This window comes from Zosterops lateralis (genome assembly GCF_965231275.1).
Source record: "Zosterops lateralis genome assembly, chromosome: Z".
NCBI lineage: Eukaryota > Metazoa > Chordata > Aves > Passeriformes > Zosteropidae > Zosterops > Zosterops lateralis.
Window position 1 is genome coordinate 27,253,186 of NC_139800.1, and position 22,708 is coordinate 27,275,893.

General features: G+C 40.6%; 1 protein-coding gene across 4 annotated transcripts in view; it reads left to right on the forward strand.

Moving 5' to 3' along the window:
- SETBP1 (SET binding protein 1) overlaps positions 1 to 22,708 on the forward strand; it is a 268,589-nt gene that overhangs the window by 235,109 nt on the left and 10,772 nt on the right. For 3 of the 4 annotated variants that reach the window (XM_083883743.1, XM_083883744.1, XM_083883745.1), the window contains one exon: positions 22,207 to 22,374. In XM_083883743.1, the coding sequence (XP_083739869.1) occupies positions 22,207 to 22,374 (168 nt within the window). Of the gene's footprint in view, positions 1 to 6,937; positions 7,022 to 22,206; positions 22,375 to 22,708 lie in introns of those variants that run through there. The other variant, XM_083883746.1, reaches the window with a different exon arrangement.

Here is a 22,708-nt window from a genome sequence, read left to right on the forward strand (position 1 = left end):
AAGGAGGCAATGAAATTACAGGTTTTTTGCTGTGGTGATGAAGATCTGAAATATGGTTCAAGAGCATTTACTTTTCCATTTTTTAAGGTCTCTCCCTGTCTTCCCTGTAGTCCATAAAGCAGATTTGTTTGTGGCAAACTTAGAGTAATGTGCTTATAAGAGAACACAGAGGCCTAAGCAGCTTTCCTGGATGGCCTTTGATTCACTGAAATCTGTCCTGGGTGGTGGTTAATCTACTCCATCCCTCCTCCTGGTGCTGTATATTTCCCATATCATATTCCTCCATATTCCTCATGGCAGATGTGCCAAAAGGGCAGCTATAAAAGCCCATTTGTGCAGCCAAGAGTTCATCGCCTCTACTCTGTAACAGCAGAAAACCAACATTGAATAATTCTGCTTTGCAAGCCGTTGTTATTTTGATAACACTTCAAGCGACCAGCAGAAATACTGAGCAGCCCCCGGGCAGGGGGAATTTGCCAGGACAGTGTCTTTTCCTGCAACTGGAGGTCTCTGGAAAACAAGAGCGTGTTTGAAGCTGGATGCCTTGGGAATCAATAGATGATTGTTTGCATGTGGGGGCCACAAAGTGCTGCCACAGTTGAGGGTCAGTTGGTCTTACAGTTACAAACTGCATTTTTCAGAGGCCTGCCACATGCCTGTTTCTATTTGCAGGCAGCAAATAACGTGCCACACAAGTGGTCTGCGAGCTCCTTGTTTTTCCTTAAAGGAAAATATATGTGCTGAAGGGAGACTGAATTAGCAGGGAGCTGGCGCTGGATTTCAAGGCCTATGCCTTTACTTTTAAACTTCGTTCGCTGAAGTCTTGCTTAGCCTTAATAAATTTGTTTCTCTAGCCAAATCTTTGAAGTCAGGACTGGAGATTTAGCTTCACAACACTCACTCCATTTAGTAGAAATCTTTCGACTCAATACACATTCATCAATTTAACAAAATAAATGTTTATACCATATTATATTACATTATGTTATTTTATTTTGTATTTGGGGCAATCCAGAGCACACTGCAGTCAATATAAATCCAGTCATAGCTTTAGTGGACACTGTACCATGCTATCAGGAATAATGTCTTTATTAAACACATTCCAGTAGTCAGATGGGCTAATATTTAGACAATATTTCCTTACCTACCCTGAATTCTTCCCTGTCAACAAAAGCAAGAACCTATACCCTGTATTTTGGATTGAAGGGATTTTCTGGGTGTTTTGTTTTATTTTGTTGGGTTGTTGTTGTTATTGTTTTGGGGATTTTTAGGGTTGAGGGGATTTGTTTTGTTTGTTTGTTTTTTCAATATTTTTACAAAATAAAACTGTTGAGGTACATGTTATGATGTGAAAAAAACATGTAGCAACCAAGACACTCAGGAGTCCACTAGGTAGTCAGCAATATGCAGGTGGGGATAACAGGTACAGGAAATAGAGACCTGCAGGCTACAAGTGCCCTGTATGGGAAGGGTAAACAACCTTTCTTTTCCCTCTTTTCACCATATTCTATTTAGTGTACTTGAGGATCAGTTCATTAAAATAGTTCTCATTGGCTGTTCCTTTTACTATGTAGAACTCAGTGTTGTCTTCCATGGATCAAATCCCTCATTTATTCCACAGTCCTCATGATACCACCTCGTACTAGTGTCCCCCTGGTATGATGGTGATGTTCCCCTAAGACCTCTGGAGAGGACCTTCAACTGTTGTTTGTGTCTCCAAATCCACTAATTGGAAAAATAAAGATTATTTAGGGAATTAAATATTCTGCCTTCATCCCAGAAGAGCAAGTGATATAATACAGAAACTCTGCCTTTAAGATACAGTGTTTGCCTCCCCATTAAAACTCAAGAGAAACCATGATACAAAATCAATGAAATTGCTTAGTCTCACCCACTAGAAATAGGGATCATGTTTCTCACCTCCAGGGGTTCTGGGTAACTACATCTGTTAATATATATTAAAAAACCCTTTCCACTGCTCTAGCAAATGGCATTATGAGACACTTGCAAAGCTGTCATTAACCTCTGGGATTTAGATAAAACAGGAGTTCAATCTGAACCACCACTAACCACCACCACTGTTTCCCAAAACCAAACCCAGAGTAGGGAAGTTTAGCAAAGCAAACCCCAGGCCCATTTCTCACCTCTCTCTCTGCGCCCAGGCCCTTTAGCAGAAGGAGCTCCCCAGGTGGGCCTGAGGAAGCTGTGCTGAGCTGTTCCCAGCCACAAGCCACTCCTGCATCCCTTTAATGCAGTGCAGTTTTTTCATGGCCCCGCCAGCTTTCCCTCTGCAGCTAAATACATTAAATAGTCAGGGAGAGACCCATGAAAGCTCAGTGCTCCATCAGCCTTTCAATGGCATGAAGAGACACACACTGAGGGCCTTTGCTGCTGCACCACACCTGGACTGCCCTCCTCACTGCTCTCCCTGCCTTAGCTATTCCATCTTTATCATAATTTGAAGAAATTCCTTCATCAAAGTCATACAGCCCTATCTCCTAAGTCTGTTCTCTTCCTTTGTGCTAAAGCTGCTTCCTAACAGACTCCAGTAAGTCTTTGAGAAAGAGCATTTGGATTTAATGACATGCAAATAAAACACACGTAGAAGGACTGAGGAAAGCTAGGGTTGTACTTATGTAATAAATAAGACTACTATCGTTTGCTGGTCTGATCCAAAAATCAGCAAACAGCCTTTGCAAATTTTCATTTAAGAGACACCATATCTTCTCTAGAGCAAGCAATGTAATTTCATCTTCATATAGCATACTATTTTTGTCATCCCTGTGCCCAAGATTAGGTGTTTTCTGCTCCTGTTACAACCAGGGCAAACTGTACAGGAGAGACTGTAAGGTGTTTTCGGCTCCTGTTACAGACAGGGGAAACTGTACAGGCAGGAGAGAGTAGACCAACTGGCCAAAGTGTCTGTACAACATAATCCATCAGAACGTCATACTTTATCCACCTGGGTTGCCAAGGTTGCTGCTACTGGCTGCTCCCAAGCATTCCACTAAAAAACATGGGCAAACATTTGGCATCCCTAAAAACCAGGCTGCTTGCACAGTCTTGGGTATAAGTGATGTATGAAATTGCTCTGTTTGATTTCTCAAGGCTCTTTACAAGCAGTGGTGTCTCTGTCCTGCATTTGCTTACCGTGTTCAGCCTCTGAGCACCATCCAAAGCTTGAGGAAAGCAATAATATTGTTAATTTGCATTCATTAGTGCAACTAATAATTGAATAGGATGATGTGATGAATTGAAAACATGGACTTGAAGCTGAAAACAGTCATCCCAGCCCCTGTGCTCCTCAGAGTTGTCTTAGTCCCAATGCCAGAGTACACCACAGCTTTGCAAATCTGTCCTTTCCCTCCCACCCTGCTGCCAAGACATGGGACCCCTCTCTGCACAGCATCATACTGGGAACAGACACACATTACCTGAACAAGAAGGTTCATATTGGACTTCGGAGGACTATTCAATCACCTCCTGGTTTTGCAACACCTAACTAACTTCCTTCCTAAAATTTTCTGTTCAAAAAAAAGAAAAACAAAATAAAATCAATACCTAGGCTTCCTAATTTTAAGGTGATTACTGTTTGTAAAATGAGTGGTGATAAAAATGGTTATCTCTGTGCTATTTCTGATAGCTTCCCTGTGGAAGCAGCTTGGAGCCTGCCCTGCCAGCACTTTTTTTTTCACAGAATTGAAACCTGCAGGGTATTGCATGTTCACTAAGTGCTGAAGTAAAACAATACTGAGGGTGCTGAGGCCCTGTCTGGAGCCCTTCAGCACCTGGCAAGATCAATCTAAAGTCATGCCTCTCTCCTCCTTAAAAAAATGCCTTTTTTGGAGGGGTAAAAAAAAATCCTCCCCAAAAGATGTTATCTTTGAAAAACCAATCTGCCTTTGCAAGGCAGGCTGTAATTGAATCCCAGCTGAATGCAGCTGCAAGTGGGGTGAGGTGCCAGCGTCATGAATATTTTCTGGAAAACCACAGAGGGCTGCAGAGCACAGTTGCATAAGCTGAGGAGCTCTTTAAAATATATGCATGCGTATGTGTGCACGTGTGTGTGTGTGTGTGTGTGTGTGTGTGTGTGTTTGTGTTTGTGTGTGTTTGTGTGCGCACAGGGGTATAAAAAAACAGAAAAAACAAATAGAGAGTTTGAGGCCAGCACAGCAACGTCTCAGTCGCATAAAATGGTGACTGAGCCCTCAGCCTCTCAAACCCTCTGGCTCCTCCAGCATCCTGTGGTGCCCTGTGACCATGACCCTCCCACATCTTTGCTCCTCACTGTGCCCCTCTCCTGAGTGCCAGCCTGAGACTGTTTACTCCTTCCCTCCATCTCTCCAAGGCATATGATTCACACCTTTTCAGATTTATTTGAGCAAAATGCAATAAATATGCCGCTTCAGTTTTAACTGCTGGAATGTAGCCAGGGTTTTTAATGAACCTGGCCTGTGTGATTGAAGTGGTCCAGGATCTCAAAAGCTCTGGGCACTGTTAGATTATACACACAGACATCCACACACATATATCTCCCCCCACCTCCCCTTCCCTTGGGGCTCTGTGAGTCACATATGACTACAGGTTTTTCAGATTCAGCTCTGGTTAAAATTAGCAAAAGCCTTTATCATTCAAGAAGGGGAAGGATTCCTACCACAGCTGCTGAGAACTGCCATATTTTTCTTGTATTTGCTGCATCGACCTATTATAATTTAGCTTTATCTGTTATTCTTTGTTTCCCTAAAATATAGTAGCAGGGCTTCATCCCGTCAACACTGAATTTTAATTACAAGTTCATGAAGATCACTGCATTAATCTCTAGGTGGACCATCAAGGATTTTGTTTCCATGCAACTGGCATCTCTACAGTTTCAGTCATTTATAGTGATATTTTGCAACAAGGTCTTCTCTGAGCAAGGCACAAGTTTTGCAAGCTTCAACAAAAGATGTATTTCAAGCAGCTGTAAACACCTCATTTTAGTTATCAGAGCAGGTGACAAAGGGCTTTCACACCAAAATCTGAAGGCATATAACTCAAGTGTGGATGTATAAAGTCAACTACCAGATTCCCTCAATTCACAAGCCACATTCATTTAAAAGGAAAACAAAACAAGGAAAATGAGTTATGATATAGTAAATATGGCCCATGTCAACTCAGCAGGAAGGTTTTGGCCAGATCCCAGGAGATATAGGACCAAAATTGCCATGACCTGTGGGAACAGGCCTGCTCTGGTAGAAATACAGTGTCACTGCTGGAGCTCCACCATTCCTAGTGGGCCCAAACCAAAGTGGGAGGCGCATTGCCAGGGCTACATGGAAAAATCAGAGGATGTCAATTCTCCTGTGCCTCCATCTGCGAATAATTGGTTGAGCACTAAAATTCACCAGGAAAATTTTGTTTTAGAAAGATGATAAAGAGAACAAACAAAAGACAGGAAATTAAAATTTATGTAAACATAGTGGTTCCCAGAGCAACCATAAATGAGCCACATTGCATATATAGATGAAGGCATAAAAGTTAATACCATGTGCAGCAATACTATACACTACGTAGGTACCCCTGGGACTGTGTTACATTAGCTACGGGAACCATCATTTTGAATGGTTTGACTTTTACACTTTTAAAGCCTCAAACACAACATTGCAGCAATGCCAGGTGGGAATAGGGCATTTGTTGTTTTTTTGTTTGCATAAAAAGAGAAAGGACTGTTTGAACAGAATGAGAGACAAGCCATAATTTTTCTCCCTTTGCATACCAGAGACAAAGGCTGCAGGCTTTGATCTAAGAGATATCTGAGTAATTTTGCTGGGGTATTCCTTCTCACTGATTTAGTACTCACAAAGTGAGATGGCAGGAGCAGAAAACAGCTCTCCTGTCGAGATAGGGCAGTGTTGCGCAGACAGTGCATTATAGCACAACATAAAGCACAAAGCTTTTCCATAAGTAAATGTGGGAGTGCAAAAGGGACTGACTTAACCATGTAAAGTGTCAGTTCTGAAGTGCCTGGACTGCCTGGAAACACGCCTTCAGCTTGCTCTTCTATTTTCTGCAAGTGGTTATCCTGAGTTTGATTCTCTGCTCCCTCATGCAGTTGTTGGCATCAGTAACATGGGTGTAAAATGTCACCCGATCAGAAGGCAGCCAGCATTCACCTTGCATTTGTATTCATGACTATACAAGGAAGAGGGCAGCACCAGGTCAGGCCCACTGAGATCCACAGAGATTACTTTGTCAATGTGGGATGTTTATGTTCTGATGGGGTGTTTTATAATCTACTCTTAAAACTCTGCCGCAGCCTATTTGTTCTGGTTTCATGGCAGGGCAAATCAGAAGACAGGAACTGTTGTGGTTTTCTACTATCACAGTTTTTAATTTTATTTTATTTTTTTTTTTTTTTTTTTTTTTTTTTTTTTTTTTTTTTTGGGGGGGGGGGCGGGGGGTGGTGGTGTTCTGGGTTTTAATGTTTTTTTGTTTGTTTGTTTAGGGTTTTGTTTGTTCATTTGGGGTTTTGTTTGTTTGTTTTGGTTTTGATTTTTTTTTTTTTTTAGGTAAGGCATTGCGTCTCCCATCCCTTCATCTTTTTGCTCAAAATTTCCAAAATGTAAAGCATTTGGTCTAGGATCAGACTTGGGCTGCCAAGTCTGCTCACCCTCTGGTGCAGACACTAGTGTTTACCCATGCTACACAGAAACCATGCCTGGGAGCAAGTGCTCCCTCCTTTCTGTCTCACAGCAGTCCCAGTTTCTTTCCATACTGAGGCATTACAAGTCCATTACAAGAGTTCCTAAGGGCACCCCATCTGTGGTGGATTGACCTTGGTCACCTGCCTTGCACCCACTCAGCTGCACTGTCACTCCAACTTCTCAACAGGAGAAGAGGGATCTAAAAAAGCTTGTAAAAATGGCAATTGAAAAAAGTTAATGGTCAAAATTTTCAGTGGACATCATCCATCTATGAAGATAACATGATGAAGGTCTCCAGAGAAAATGTGAGCTGCAGGAGGGAACAAATACATCACTACATGATCTAGGTGCACTGCTGCAGTGAAACCTGAGCTTGCACCCCTTGACCATCAACTGATGTCACCACCTACTGACACCTCCATCTGCCAGGTACCTCTGTCCTGTCCATCCCTGTGCTCCAGAGGAGAGGCTTTGCTTCCACCGTTTTAGCAATAATCCTGTGATGGAGTCTGTGTTAGGGAACTGGGTTGGGGAACAGGAGTGTGACAGATTAAATCACAGAATTACTTAGGTGGAAAAGCCCTCCAAGACCATGAGTGCAGCTGTTCCCCCAGCACTGCCAAGGCTACCACCGACCCATGTCCCCAGCTGCCACATCCTCACAGCTTTTAAATCCCTCCAGGGATGAGGACTCCATCACTGCCCTGGGCAGCCTTTGCCTGGGTGCCAGGTCTTGACAATACTTTCAGTGAAGAATTTTTTCCCAAAATCCAATCTAAATCTCTCATGGAACTTGAGGGCGTTTCCTCTTGTTCTATCACTAAGCTGCATGTCTTGCTGACTTGCTGTTAGGTGGTGGTGAAATTGTTTGCCTGCCATTCATAAGTTGACTTCTGAAAGTTTGTGTGGTTTGGACTAATCAGTGTGGGTAACTCAGGGGCAGTCAATTGTACTCAAACACAGGCATCTAGCTCAAGTGGCATGAAGTGACCTTTGGAAATGTCTCTTTCTCTCTGCTGATCATCTGAAACACTAAAATAACTTAGCTTAGACACCACTTAGTGATTTGAAAACATTTTGTGTGTTTCTGCTTCCTATTCCATTTTTTGCTCTTAACTCTTTCTTCCTTTCTCTGTCTACTGATGTGGCTCATTTCTCATTTTGTGTGTCTATGTTACTTGCACAATTGGGACTCCAGCCTTCATTGAAGCCAAACGCTTCATCTAATTAATAATGATAATCAAAAAGGAGAGTAATACACTCTTTGTACAAAAATTTAATTTTTTTTCTAATTCCTGTTCAGTCAAAACAGCTTATTTCTCTTGGAATGCAATTGAAATGTCATTAATATTTTCATTATCATGATGACTGATGATACAAGGCAGACAAGTAGATTTTGGGCCTAAGCTGATAAATGTTCATGACGTTTTTGTAAGTCTGTGCTAAACACTCCAGAAGTCACATGCCAAGTAGTCCCAGAGCGTTTAAAAAAACAGAAGACTTTTTCCCCCCGGCCTTAATTCCTGGAATGAGAAACAGCCACACAGCGATACAGAAATAGCACAGCAACCCCTGGAAATGCCCACCAGTTGCTCAACATTTTTTTCTTCATTTAAACAGTTAATCTTCATCAATGAAGACATTTTACTCATGCATCTGGCATTTCATGGGGGATTTTTTTCTATCTCTGAGGATTCACAGCTTTAGATTAAATGGCTCATTTGTTTGTGGGAAGGAGAGAAATTCCTGTGGAGAAACCTAGCTTAAGACAAAACCATAACTTAGGCTACCCCAAGAGGCTTTTTTTTTTTTTTTTTTTTTTGAGAGGTTGAGCTGGATTTAAGTGATACATGAGCATAAGTCATCATGATGGTTTTGTTTCCAGAGTATTTTACCAATACTAGATGAACAATGATGAATGGATAAACAAAGGAGGAGAGGAAATGTTAAGCTTAGTTAGTTGTCTCATCATCCTGAGACATACTGCCTTTTTTGCTCTGAGGTAGTTTCAAACACATATAAAGCAAATTATGCACTCAGGAATGGCTTGTTCTTCTATCAGTTGGATAGGTTGTGTTTGTTTCCTTGATTTCTTTTGTGCAGAACAGCTATTGTAGAGCTGGATCCTGTAAGTTCCTGTGTTTTTCTCTCACCTGCAACTTTAGATTGCAGATTTGACAGAATTATTATTATTATTATTATTATTAATAATAATAATAATAATAATTTTAATGCTCTGCTGGAAATAGAAATATGTGCTTGCTTCTTTATAATGTGAAGACAAAGACCCTTACCTTGGGGCAGGAAAATAAAACTCCTAATTTTCAGTCTGAGTAACAAATCCACCTAAAGCATCAGAGGACATTTCCATGGTTTAATTTTCCTGCCCATACACCTTGATGCCTAGCATCACAGCCATTTTACCTCCTGCTCAGGGAAGAGTTGACAGGATATGTTTGTGCTGCTCCTTCATAGGTGACAAGGGGATATTTATAGTGATGAGATATTTCCCTACCCTCAAGAGACTTTGAGACAAGCAAGAATGAAGACTCAGGACTTGATTCACTTGCCAACACATAGTTGTCAACTGTCATTTGAAATGCCTGGAATATCCTGCCTGGCCTCCAACTGCTCTTGGAGAAGGGCAGAGGTCTTGTCTCAAGTCCTTTATCATATCTGCCAGCCTCTCGGATGTTTCAAATACCTCAGGGCATTTCAAATACAACCAGGTGCCTGAATAGACTTCAGACTCCTGGCCCAGAGATGCACCCTTCGAATTTGAGCCTCTCCTTTTGAGCGGGAGGAATTTACACTTGAATGGTGATTTGGCCACAGAGTTTCAGGGGGAGGATGGGTGCTCTCACCCAAATCTGGATATACCCAGCATAAGATTGCTGCCTGAGTGAGATTTCTCAGCTATCATTATGGTCAGTAAAAGTTTAACTAATGGAGCCTGGAGCATAAATAATCTTGCAGTAGGCCCCACTTTTTCAGCTGAAATACCCACTCCACTTTTCTGGCTGCACTAATTTCATCTTTGTAGCCTTAAATCCATAGCTCTTGTGTAGAAACATGAGTTCTGCCTCCTAAAGTGAGGAACCCACTATTCCCTTTGTTATTAAAAGAAAACACTGTCAGGAGGGTGTTAAGTACAAAACCATAGATTTGTTTATGAAGAGAAAATTCAAAACCCTGAATCTGACTGAGCTGTTTTCCTGGGCACCTGTCCCAGTAGGAAAAAGCAAGGCCTGAGTTCCTTTTTACATCCAAACTGCTAAATGAAGTCCCTTTAGATTTCTTCTTTCCAGAATTCTATATTTTCTGCAAAACTTACAAGGCCAGCTTTTACAAACAATTGTCTGAAACTGAGACCTATCCTTGTGTCAATCTGTACTGGGACACATAGTCCTGAACAAAGAAAGTACACTCTTAACCTAATTTTAGGCATAAACGTTGATGAGCTTGTGCTTGTCAGTTTCCTGATACACATTGTTTTCTCCATGGGGCTATGACCTGACCAAAGTCTCAATCAGCGCCAGAATTTCAGCAGATTCTGTCTCTGTTCCATCTTTGCTTTTGTACAATAAAGTTCTGTCACCCTAGGAAAGCAGTCATAATTTTTTAAAAAAAATCTTTGCTTGCATAATCTTTGCTTCATCATTATGCTCTCCCAGAGAGAATGCTTAAAGAGAACATATTCCTACCCTGATCCACCAGTCTGTATTTTGTCTGCCTCGTGCTATAAAATAAGCATATAAGGCTATAGGGAGAGCAGTTCACTGCTTGGAGAACCTAAAATACTCTGTTTTGGCTCCAGTAAATGTGAAAACTGAAGACAAGCTTGCACCAAAGCCATGAAGAAAAGCTCTGTGCAAATTTAGAGTGACTCAAGCATAGATGTGCAACCTTGAAGCTGATAGCATAGCTCCAAATGTCAGTGGTTAAGAGTATTTAGGCTTTTCCATATATGCTCTTTCTTCTGCTTCTTGTCAATCTGCTTTCCACACATGTATGTAATAAGTGATTTCCCTCCTCCAACTTATTTCCAATCTATTCTTTGTCTCCTATTTCCATCTATTTCCCTATTTCATTCCACTTTGCACTCTTCACCTCTTCAACCTTTTCTTCATCAGTCATATCCCTTCTTGTGTCTCTGCTCCATAGAGGCACTCTCTGACCTTATTAAACGTGGTGTCTCTGCCATCCTTCTTCCACTGTTAAAGGAAGCAGTCTCCAGTAAGAATTTTAATAAAAAACACTCTGAGTAAAATAATTCCTTCAGAATTTTCCTTTTAAAAGAACGTAAAACTGAAGATTTTACAATAAAGTTTATATCAGAACAATAACATGTCACTGGGTTTTTTAACTGGATAAAAGCAAAAGAATGAACTTCAAGGAAAATTCTGATTTTCCTATCTGACTGTCTTTTCTCCATTCATGGGAACACTGACATATTTGATAATTTTCACATATTTTAGTAGTTTTCAAATGCTGTTTAACTTATTTGTTGCTGAGTTTAATTGTCAATAATACTCACAAGCTTACCTATACATCTGTTTGAACAGATTTCAGTTTTCATAATAAAGTCAATTACTGTAGTTTACCTCATGAAAGGTGAGAAATCCCTTACCTACTGATCTTAAATAAAGAAGAGAAGAACAGTAGATGCACTCCCAGTGTGCATTATTTTCCATCTCCATTGCTGATAAAAAAAGCACTCATTTAATGATAAGTCAGCATTAAAGTGGGATAGGCTCAGATTTTAAAACAAAGCCAACATGAGACCTTCTAAAAGTAAAATTCCTCTGTTACAGTGGAGTTTTACCTCTTCTAGTTTGCAGGGTCTGTGGAGACTCTTATTAAGTACTGAGATTTCACTTCAAATGCATGTCATACTCAGAGTATTTCTGATTGTATGAACTGTGGCACAGCTTATTACAGATAAAGAAGAAAAATGAAATTGCTTTGCTGCCCTGCCCAGCAGGGAAAATGATAACTTAGAAATCCATAGCTTTGGATGTTTTTGTCAGCCCTGTGACTTTCTGCCTATCCACCTGTCCCCAAGTACCTTTGTGGTTTCTTAGCCACCTTCACCTGCAGCTGCAGTGAGCAGAGAGGTGTGGACCCCTTGGGGGATCAGTTCAGATATTGCTGAACTAAGTTCCATGGTGGAGGTGCTCCCTGGTTCTCTTCTTTTCCTTTTTTTGTAGCCAGATGGATTTCTGGGTTCAAGCAACATCTCTGACACTGTTTATTCTCTAATACAGACATCACCACGGGACTGCTTAAGTTGCTGTAGTGTAAATATAACATTTATGTTAGCAAGAGAAATATATCAGCCCTAATTCATGGAGCAAACGTATTTTTCTTTGGCTAATGTACACACACAGAGAGTGAAGCCATTTCTGGAGGAACATGTGTTTCCTTAGGGAAGGTCTCAGCTGAACTTGTTCGGCAAGATTTTTGCTAATTATTTTGAAAACTTCTCTTAGTTTTGATCACTTTTTGTACCATGGATGTGCCTGAAAAATGACTCCCATCATTACACCAGCCTAGCCTTTGTGCATCGTTTGTCCTCCCCCCGCTGGCAGCTTGACTCTTCTGCCTGTGCTTCATGCCAGCACTCCCCTACCAGAGCTGCCAGTGTCCCATTTAATCTGTGATAAATACAAACTGCTCCCAACCCTACTTGCCTAGGGGATATCAGCTCTATCTGCCACATTTAAAAATTATCATCCCTGTTGTTTAGAAAAACAACAACTCAAAATACCACCCTTGACTTTTCTCATTACTTACAGAACAAAATTTCCCCATCTGTCTTTTCTCAGCTGTTTTCTTGAGAAAGAAATCCTGTCTTCTGTTTTCTTTCTCCCCAGTGAGCAAATCCTCATCCACTGTGACAGCTTATCTTGGAATGACTACTTATTCTAGGTAGTTCCTTGCTCCTACCTGGAGGTATTTTCATTTCTGCCCTTCAGTGCACCTAATGGCGTTTCATATTTTCTAAAACAGAGCCCTTTGTCTTACTTTTCCACCTAGTCATCCTCCCTCAAACAATGCTTTTTCATTTCACCTTCCACAGATTTTAATTTTTGTCCTATCCCCTCTGTGAGACGATTTAGTTCTTCATCACTGTGCATTAACTGATTCATTTGCTGAGATATTTAATGGCAAATTTAATTTCTCCACCCCTGTCAGTCTCTGTCTGTCTCTCTTAATTGTCAGTCTCCAACAACTGTAAACTAAATTTTTGTTCAACCTAAAGTTTCAGCCTCCAAACAGGAAAGGCTTTTGATTCTGAAAAAATTATGTTCACAAGGCCTGAGAACTCAGAGCCTTTGACTCTGAATTAGTCTTTTGACCATTCCAGTTTTCCTTTCATTAAATTTGCTTACTGCTGTCATCCACATATAACTACTGTGTTCTTATACTTTGATCCAACTTTCACATGTTTATGACTTCCTGAGGTTAAAAACAAAACAAAAAAAAAGAAAAAAAAAAAGAAGAAAAAAAAAAAAACCAAACCAAACCAAAACAAAACAAAAAAAATAAAAATAAAAATAAAAATAAAAATTAAAAAAAAAAAAAAAAACAAAAAAAAAAAAAAAAAAAAAAAAAAAAAAAAAAACAAAACACCACCCACACACAGTGAAGTATTTAGTGCCTTCTTCCATGATATTTTGGAATCCTAGTCCCACTCTGTTTGAAGGGCTGGGGGCCTGGAAAGAGCACACAGTGGTGGGGACAGGGCAGGAGCACTTTTACAGTTACCTTGTGTGACTGTCCTGTGCTGCCCTGGACTGTGAACTGCTCCCACCAGCTTCATTAAGTGTTTATCTTGAGATTCACTAAAGACTGAGCTTCCAGGCACACAGACTTAATTTTTAGTGACTGAGGCTGCATGTCCCTTATCCCTCAGTCTTCTGACTCACCCTGGCAATACGTAGAGGAGGAAGGGAGGAAGAAGGTCTGTGATTCTTCACAGATTCCGTGATCTTCTTTCCTGTACTGGTACAGGAAAGATGAAATCCAGAGCAAAACTAAAAGGCAAAGAAGAGTAAGACTGCATCTGCCAGAAAGTCTAATTCACCACAAATATGAAAAAGATAGCAGATTGGTCTTTTAAAATTCAAGTTATAGATGATCGTCCTCTTAGGCTACAGCCCCAAGAGCATGGACAGCAGGCTGAAGTTGGGGATTCTCCACCTCTACTCTCCTGTGATTAAACCCCACCTGCAATGATGCGTCCAGCTCTGGAGATCCCCAACACTCGAAAGATATGGTAGAAATCCAAAGGAGGACATAAAGGTGTTCAGAGGGCTGGAGCACCTCTGCTCTAGAGCCAGGCTGGGAGAGCTGGGGGTGTTCATGTGGAGAAGAGAAGAATCTAGGCTACTTTAGAGACCCTCCAGTACCTAAAGGGGCTCCAAGAGAAGGGAAAGGGCCTACAGTGACAACACAAGGGCGGAATGGACTCACACTGACAGAGTGCAGGGTAAGATTAGATATTAGGAAGAAATCCTTACTTACATTATATAGCTGAGCAATGGAATCTTGAAACTCGTCCTGATGATCAGAAAAATAATGCTTTTTTACCCCATTCTCCTGGGTTTTAACCCTTTCATTGATAATGGTGGCAACTACGTAGTTACCAAATACTCATGTCATTGCATGCAGTTCTATGTTACTGCATGCAGGCCCTGGAACCCTTGTCCCCAAACTGGAAGAGTATCTGAACCTCCCCAGACACATCTGCATAGAGCCACAGTATTTGCACTGCTTGTCGAAGAGGCGCTTTGCCAGACTTCAGGTATTGCAGCAGTTGCCACTGTACTTCCTGTCAGGAAACAAAATTATCTCCATAAAGAAGTGAAGAGGAAGACTCATACTCCATTTCTTGAACACAGGCACAGAGATTCACCCAAGTAGAAAGCAATGGCAAGATGCATTTAACCTCATTAGTTTCAGTAGAGCTGGCTTTGTACAATCCATCAGTGTACAAATACATTAGGGGAACTAAACTATTTCCACATCTCATTTACATAATGGATGGGATGTGAAATGAGTCCTATGGAGGAGATGTGCCCTGGAGGCACTAAAGTTTATCACAATATGTAAGAGTTCTTTTAGATCATTGCATTAAATTTCCACTAACAAGATAACAAATTAATTGTCTGCATTACTGTACTAACCCAAAGCGGATAAAGTATATGATTTCAGCAGAGGAAGGCAGCTGTTTAAAACAGCTTGGTGGTTATAGAAGGAGGCAGAAGAGATTAGTGTGTCTCCCAGCATTTATGTGCCATGATGGCAGCCCTCCTCCTGCCCCTTTAAGAAATCTTGTTCTTCTCTAATCTGATGTAGGACTTGAGCTTTATTAGTGAAGTGAGGGAGAATGAGTAAATCAACTGTATCAGATAAGCCTCAGGACATCTGGAAATTGATCATTCTGCAGAAATAAGCACTCTGTGTTTATTAGCTGGGAGTTCATCACTATCACTTCTTTTTATTTAATTCCTAAGAGATTTCAAAGCTATCATCATAGTATTAGCTCTTCTGACTGCGCTACTAGAGATAAAGATCAGAAGATCTATCTAATGATGGCTTTCTCAGTCTCCCTCTTTCTTTCTCTAAAGCTATTCTGATTTTTAAAAAAAGGGTAAGAAAACAGCTAGAATGAAATAAAGCAGACTTCATGTCTTAAATTTTTGCCGGTTGGCAATGTGAGTAATTTTTTTTTGTGTTATTCCACAGGCATTTGGTTTTATTCAGGGGGACACATTCTGCAAAATAGAAAATCTCTCTTAGAAAAGGTGGAATTTGAAGTTTTTAATGTGGTGGTGGAAAAGGGAGGAAGATAAAAGGACTTAAAGTCATAAAGCAGTGCTTTACATTGAAAGTACAGTTATTTTAAATGATAATACATGTCAAATAGAACCCAGGAAAATTACTTCCATAAGTTAGAAAGATAATAATACTACTTTAAGAAGAATAATTACTTTCCTTAACTACATTTATCACATAGTAATTCAGTTCTCCCTTCTGGAATATGATGCAATGCCAAACTTTTGACTGATTTATTTAAAACCAGCCTTAAGAAAAGATTCATCAAGATACGAGGTTTCTTCTGGTTCTTTATTCCAAACAGTGGAGTTATCAAAATGCAAATACTATGACTAACTGCATGTTTAGATGTGCATTCCTATACAGCTGCATTGCGTAGCTTCATTGTGGAAAGACATTGGGTGAAAAAAAACATCTGTAAGAGTTTTCCAATAACAATGGTCAGACACATAAACAATTTAAGTATAGCTGTGGATTTCCAGAAATCTGTGGGGAGTACAAATCCAATCCAATGAACTTTCTAAAGAAGAATCTTTCCTACCAGAAGCTTCACTGAGATCAATTTTTATCAGGTGATTTTCTCCATTTTCCAATGGTAAATTACCATTTATTATCTCTTTTGGACTGGCACTTCGAGTTCCAGCCTGAGTGCACATTGTGCTAGATTCTGTATACAGATTAAAGAGGAAAAGGTGTATGTTGTCCAAGAATATTTCTGTGCAAGTACACGATGAAAGGAAACAGATGATGAATGCAAGAAGCAGGGTGATCATGATTTAACTGTAAAGCAAGGCAAGTAAATTAATCCATTTGTACAGAGCCCAGCACAATGCAGTTGGACCACATTGCTTGAAAAGTTAGCACCTAATAACAATAATTACCAGGTCTTTAATGTATTAGTATCAGTTAGAGCTCATAAGTTGTTTAGCCAATGAATGAAAAATGCTATAAATCTTTAAGGAAAGGCCAATTTCAAGTCAGCATTGTCTTCCCTTCTACACAAGCTTTCTATCAGTTTGCCCTGAACTAGAATAGTGCTTCTCCTGAATCACCTTTTTACTTATGATTACGGTGATTATTTCTTTGTAATCATATCATCACTGTTTTTTTTTTATAAACTCCTTCATGTCTGCATCTGCTTTAAAGTTGTCCTTTCCCTGTGCCTGTTCTCATTATATACATACTGATTCATTTCCTTCCTGCTTTGCTGCCCATTGTTCACTTGCATGTGCGTGTGATGTTGTCTGTGCTATCAGTAGGACTCAGGGGAGTTAAGGGATGGGTCTTTCATGGGATGAAAAGGGTTCTAATTTGGAGGAAATGCACAAAGATTAACAGATAGGTGATAAATAAGGTCAGAATCAGGCCACAAGTGTACATCTGAGAATGGTTTGGATTGGAATGGACCTTAAACAGCATCTTGTTTCAACTCCCCTGCAGTGGTCAGAGACACCTTCCACCATCCCATATTTTTCCAAGGCCCATCCAACCTGGCCTTGGAGACTTCCAGGGATCCAGGGGCAGTCACAGCTTCTCTGGGCAACCTGTGCCAGGGCCTCACCACCCTCACAGGGAAGAATTCCTTTGTAATATGTTAAACTCCGCTCTTGGAATTTAAATCAGTTCCACTTTGTCATATCACTATCTGGCTGTGCAAAAAAGTTACTCTTCAGATTTTTTTTAAGCTCCCTTCAAGTACTGGAAGGGGCTATATGGTCTCTCCAGAGCCTTCTCTTCTCCAGTCTGAACAACTCTCATCTCTTCTCAGGTTGCCTCCATAGCTAAGGTGCTCCAGCTCTCACCGAATCTTCTCTCTTTCTGGGCCAGTGCCAAAGGATAAAATATACTGATTTAATGAATGAGTGTGTGAATTTTAAACTCCTGTGATGGTGTTGCAAATTATTTATTTTCACCTGATTCATAGATGGGTTGAACTAGGGCCTTCTCTTACCTAAGGCCTTCTGAGCTGAGTGCTCCAAATGAGAAGAGGGAGTCCAATGAGAGGTGATGACACTGCACCAGCAGGTCTATCCACTGAAGGACAGATGTTCCACTACTGCAGCATGCTTCAAAGCCTTGTGAGCAAATTGCTGCACCTCTGTGTGTTTCCAGCAATGCCTTTGAATCTCTGTTTGCATTCTGGTATCCATGAGAGAAAACCGATGGATCTCCCTTTTGACTGCTCCAGATCCATAAATTACTCTTCTTTCTCAATATAGGTAAGGTTTTCAGTGAGGTGAGGGAGCCAGGCTGAAGAAACCAAGTTCCTAAAACAAGAGACAGATGTCTGAACCCATGATTCACCAGTGATGAGCTTCTATTGGGCCATGTAGCCTTTGAAGTAATTCATTACATTTGTATCTTCTGTAGAGGGAGGACTTTCCTCAATGATTTGTATGACCTTGCTAAACCCAGATAGGTGGTAATTGAGCAGCAACTACTTCTTCAGAAGAAACAGAATAAAAATATTGAAAATATTGACTCACCCAAAGGCAGTGAGCAGCACTTTGGTCTTTGACCTTTAAGCATTGTAGGGTAGTCAATAACCTGGCTGTTAGATGCTATGCCTGCCACTGATTCTGATTTAGGAGTAGTTTAACCTTGAACCAAGATCTAAGTAACCACGGCAACAGGAAGTTGGCCTCTCCATCCAAGGAGTGGGGATCCATAAATCAAGGTCCCTAATGCAAACACTGTGTGCAGGTAGAGACTTGAGAGGATAAGTGGTTTGTGGGGGATTACCTTTGAAAAAATAAATTATTGTCCCTTGATATGTTGAAACACAGCTTCACAGACTTTTTTCTTTTTTTATCAATAGAGGTCAACAGGTTACAGCTGCACATTTTCATATGGCTCTTTATGTAGACCCTTCAGTTTAACCAGAACCAGATGTTGAATTTATGAGGTTGTTAGCATTATTATGTACCATATGCACGTGCATGTATATGTGTGTGTGTTGATACATGCACCCACATGTGCATATTTCTTGTGCACCCTCTACACTCATGAATAAATATTGTTAAGGCACAAACTGAAGCACTGTGTAGTGGTGAAAACTCAGGTGTGCATACACACAGTTCCAAAGGGTAATTACCTAGTCAAATATCTCATTTATTCTATGGGACACTGCTTTATTCAATGTATAGAGCTCACCTAATGAACAGCTATTTGGGAGCTGGATTTTCCTTTTGCTATTCAGTGCATGACATCATGTCTCATTTATTCCAAATTTCTAAGCCTTGGTATGAATAGATGAATGTTTCATGAATGTTGATAACTATTTTCACAGGACTGCTCTTGAGATGAGGGGTATATTATTGTTCTCATTTGCACTAGAGAAGCTGAGCAGAGAGAAATTGAAGTTTATTGGATACAATTTGAGATGCTTAATACTAGATTTGAAGCTCTGGAAAGATGTGTGGTCTAATAGGCATAGACTTCTCTGTTTATCTCCACCAAGCTGTGACCTATAACACTGCATCACTTATGATTATTTCTGCCCTTTCTTGCCTCCCTTAAATCCACCAGATGATATCAGGCCATGGGTTCATCGGTTTCATCCCAAACTGGCCCATTCTGTAGCCCCGTCTTTCAGATTCCTCTCATTGTAGCATTTCTGCACCTGAATCTGATAGAGATCTCTTCCACAATTTCTGAGACCCACAGATCTGATGATATTACTCATTTTATGTGCAAGAAAAATAAGTTCACAGGGACTGTTCACAGCAGCTCCAAATAGCAAATATAAGTAATTGTTGGTTGGTGTATGGAGAAGCTGAGCACAGTGAAGAGACATAAAGAGAAAAGGGTCTGGAGCACCAGGAGCAACTGAGAGAGTTGGGGAGAGGGGTGCTCAGTCTGGAGAAAAAGAGGCTCAGGGGGGACCTTCTCACTCTCTCCAACTCCCTGATTGGAGCATGCAGCCTGGTGAGGGCTGGACTCTACTCCTGAGGAAGAAAGGACAGAACAAGAGGAAAGCTGTGCCAGGTGAAGTTTTAATTGTGTTTAACAAAATTTTCTTCACAGAAAGGGTTGTCCAGTTCTGACAGAGGCTCCCAAGGGCTGTGTTGGAGTTCCCATCCCCTGGAGGCATTTAAAAGCCTTGTGAATGTGGCACTTGGGAATATGGGTTAGTGGTGGCCTTGGCAGTGCTGGGGGAACAGTGAGACTTGGTCTTAGGGAGCTTTCCCAGGCTTGATGATTCTGTGATTGTAGCTGTCAGAGCACCTGTGGAATCAGGAGATTTTCATGATTGACCAAGAAGCTCCTGAGTAATGCCAGGTACAAAAAGGAAGCAAAAGAGACATGGAAGCAGCTGACCCAGAGAACTAGAGCTACATTGTTAAAGCATGGCAGGGTGGGTTAGGAAGCCGAAGTCCATCTGAAGTTGAATCTAGGGCAGAAGATCAACAAGAAATGTTTTGGCAGGTACATAAAGCAGCCAAAAATAGCCTATGGAAAATATGGGCCCCTTGCTGAATGTAATAGGCACCCTGACTGAAAAAGATCAGCATAAGACTGATTGTCCTCCTTGCTTTGATCTCTGCTGGTAAGACTGGCCTTTGAGGATCCCAGGCCTGTAAGACTGATGTGGAAAGAAAACCTACTCTTGGAGGAAGATCTGATTAGGGAACAGTTAAATGAATTGGACATGCATAAATCCATGGGATTTGGCAGGATGTACCCAAAGGTGCTGAGGGATCTGACTGGCATCACTGTGAGGCTACTCGCAGTTGTTCTTGAAAGGTTGTGCTGATCAGGAGAGGTTTCTGAGGGCTAGAAGAGAGAAAATACCAGTCCAATCAGGTCAAGAAGAAAAAAAAAAGGGAAGTAGCAAGGCTGTTCAGTCTCACCTCAATCCCTAGAATCTGATGAAGTAATTGTGAAGTGAATTTTCAGACATATGAAGGAGGAAAAGATGACCAGGAGTACTTACCACAGATATGTGAAGGGGAAATCATGCCTCACCAATCTCATGTTTCTTATCTTTACTTTAGCAAGAGTTCTGCCACTGAGTTCTATCAGCTTTTTCTAGACAAAAGGATGAAACACAGGCAGGATAAATGTGTTTCACACATCCCACTGTGATGGACTGAAAACTGACTGGTCTCAGAGGGTTGTGATGAGTAACACAAAATCCACTTAGAGACCAGTCAGTAGACATGCACCCCATGATATGAGGACTAAAAACTTCTAATATGTCAATTAATGAGCAGGGTAGAGAACATCCTCAACAAATCTGGAGATTTTCAAAACTCAGAGAAGTGGCTGATATGCCAGAGGAATATGGACATATGGGAGAAAGTCCAGTTGGAGGCCTCAAAGATTATTAAGAATCTGGGATATCTGTCTCATGAGGAAAGGCTCAGAGAGATGGGATGTTCCACACGGAAAAGAGAAGGCCCAGGGTGGTTTTTCCACTTACCCAAATGTTTGATGGGAAAGATTAGAGAGGATGGAGCGAGATTATTCTCAGTGCTGCCCAGTGACAAGAGAAGAGTCAATGGGCAAAAGTTGAACCATGTAGATTTACTGAGGGGGTGAACAGGTTGTAGAGAGAGGTTGTGGACTCTCCCTCCTTGGAGATATTCTTATTTGCCCAGATGTGGTACAGGGCAGCCTTTTCTGAATGACTCTGCTTGAGCAGGGTGAAGTGGACAAGGTGGTCTCAAGAGGAGCTTTTCAACCTCAGCTGCTCTGTGATTTTTTGAATCATTGTATAAGTTAGTTGCCAAAATCCAATGCATTTTATCTGAGGCTCATGTGCAGGTTAAGATGTGGGGAAAAAAAAAAAAAAAAAAAAAAAAAAAAAAAAAAAAAAAATGGAATTTATGAAGGATTATCTCTGATAAATTAATATCTACCCTAATCGTGTTGAAGCCCAACATAACAGACTGGGAGAGGTTTTCAAATTTCTATGTCAGCAGTTTAAATTTCAATTATTTACAAGTAAACAAAATGGTTACAAACTGTAAGAGAATTTGAGAAATACTGTTAGTGGAGGAATTTGCCAGCCTTAAGTGCATAACTTTTTTTTTTCTGAAATATTTAATCTCTTTGGCATTTTTTTTACCACTCCTTTATTCTGCATTGTAAACTGTAGGTAGAAAGATATATGACAAAGAACTCTTTCCTTTTTTTGCCTCACTTCCCTTTGATGATCTGCAAGGCAAACTTAATTAGGAAGGGAATTCCTGAAAAATAAATGTAATGTGATTTGGATGAGAATTGCATATTGAGGTTGTTTCTGATGCCTGCTCCTTACTCAGATGAAACACCCACAGGTGTTTATAGCAGAGAAGTATGTAACAATATGTGGAGAATGAGCTACACAGGAAATGATACATCGGCATTCCCTCTAAATAGAGTTATAAAGAATATCTATCTTTATATATATATCAGAGTGTGCATGGTTTTTTAGAAGAAAAATTACTAATGTGGAATGTTTTGTTCATTTACCATTGTATATAGAGACCTGTGATGGTACGTCCTTCAGCAAAATTATCAAAAATTAATAACGATTATGACCCTTGCTAGTATTAAGACTGTATTACAGATACATCCACAAGGAAATATGGAAATATATCACTGTAGCAAGACAGCAACTGATTTCTCTTTTTTCACATATATTCCCAGACATATTGCAGTACTAATACTCATCCAAATTTTGTTTCCCCAGGAATTGCAGGTCCCCACTTAAAAGCAGACCAGACTTCACTTCATGGTAAAATGGAAAGTTCTGCCTGTACTGTGATGACCAGAAGGAAGCCAGCAGCTGTTGACAGTGTTGCAATGCCAAGTCCAGTATTATCTCTCCTACCTTCATCATCAGCAACATCTGAAGCAGGTAATGCTGCTTTCACTCCATTCCCTCTGTTTCTTCCTCATCTTCTTCCTTCTGGAGCCATACAGTATGTTCACCTAATTCTCTTCCTGATTGGAGAAGTAGCTAATTCGCAAATGTGAATATCTAATGTGACAATCATGCTGTAACATTTCCAATGCTTTCTTACCATGATAGTATATCTTGGCACATCAAATTTACTTCATTCACATACCACCAACTTGTGCAATAATGAGGACAAAAGCAGCACCAGCCTGTATGGTCTAGCAGGACACTCTGAAGCAAGACTCCTTGGTTCCTTACTCAGCCCCATTCTTAGTTTATTTTAAATGCTCCC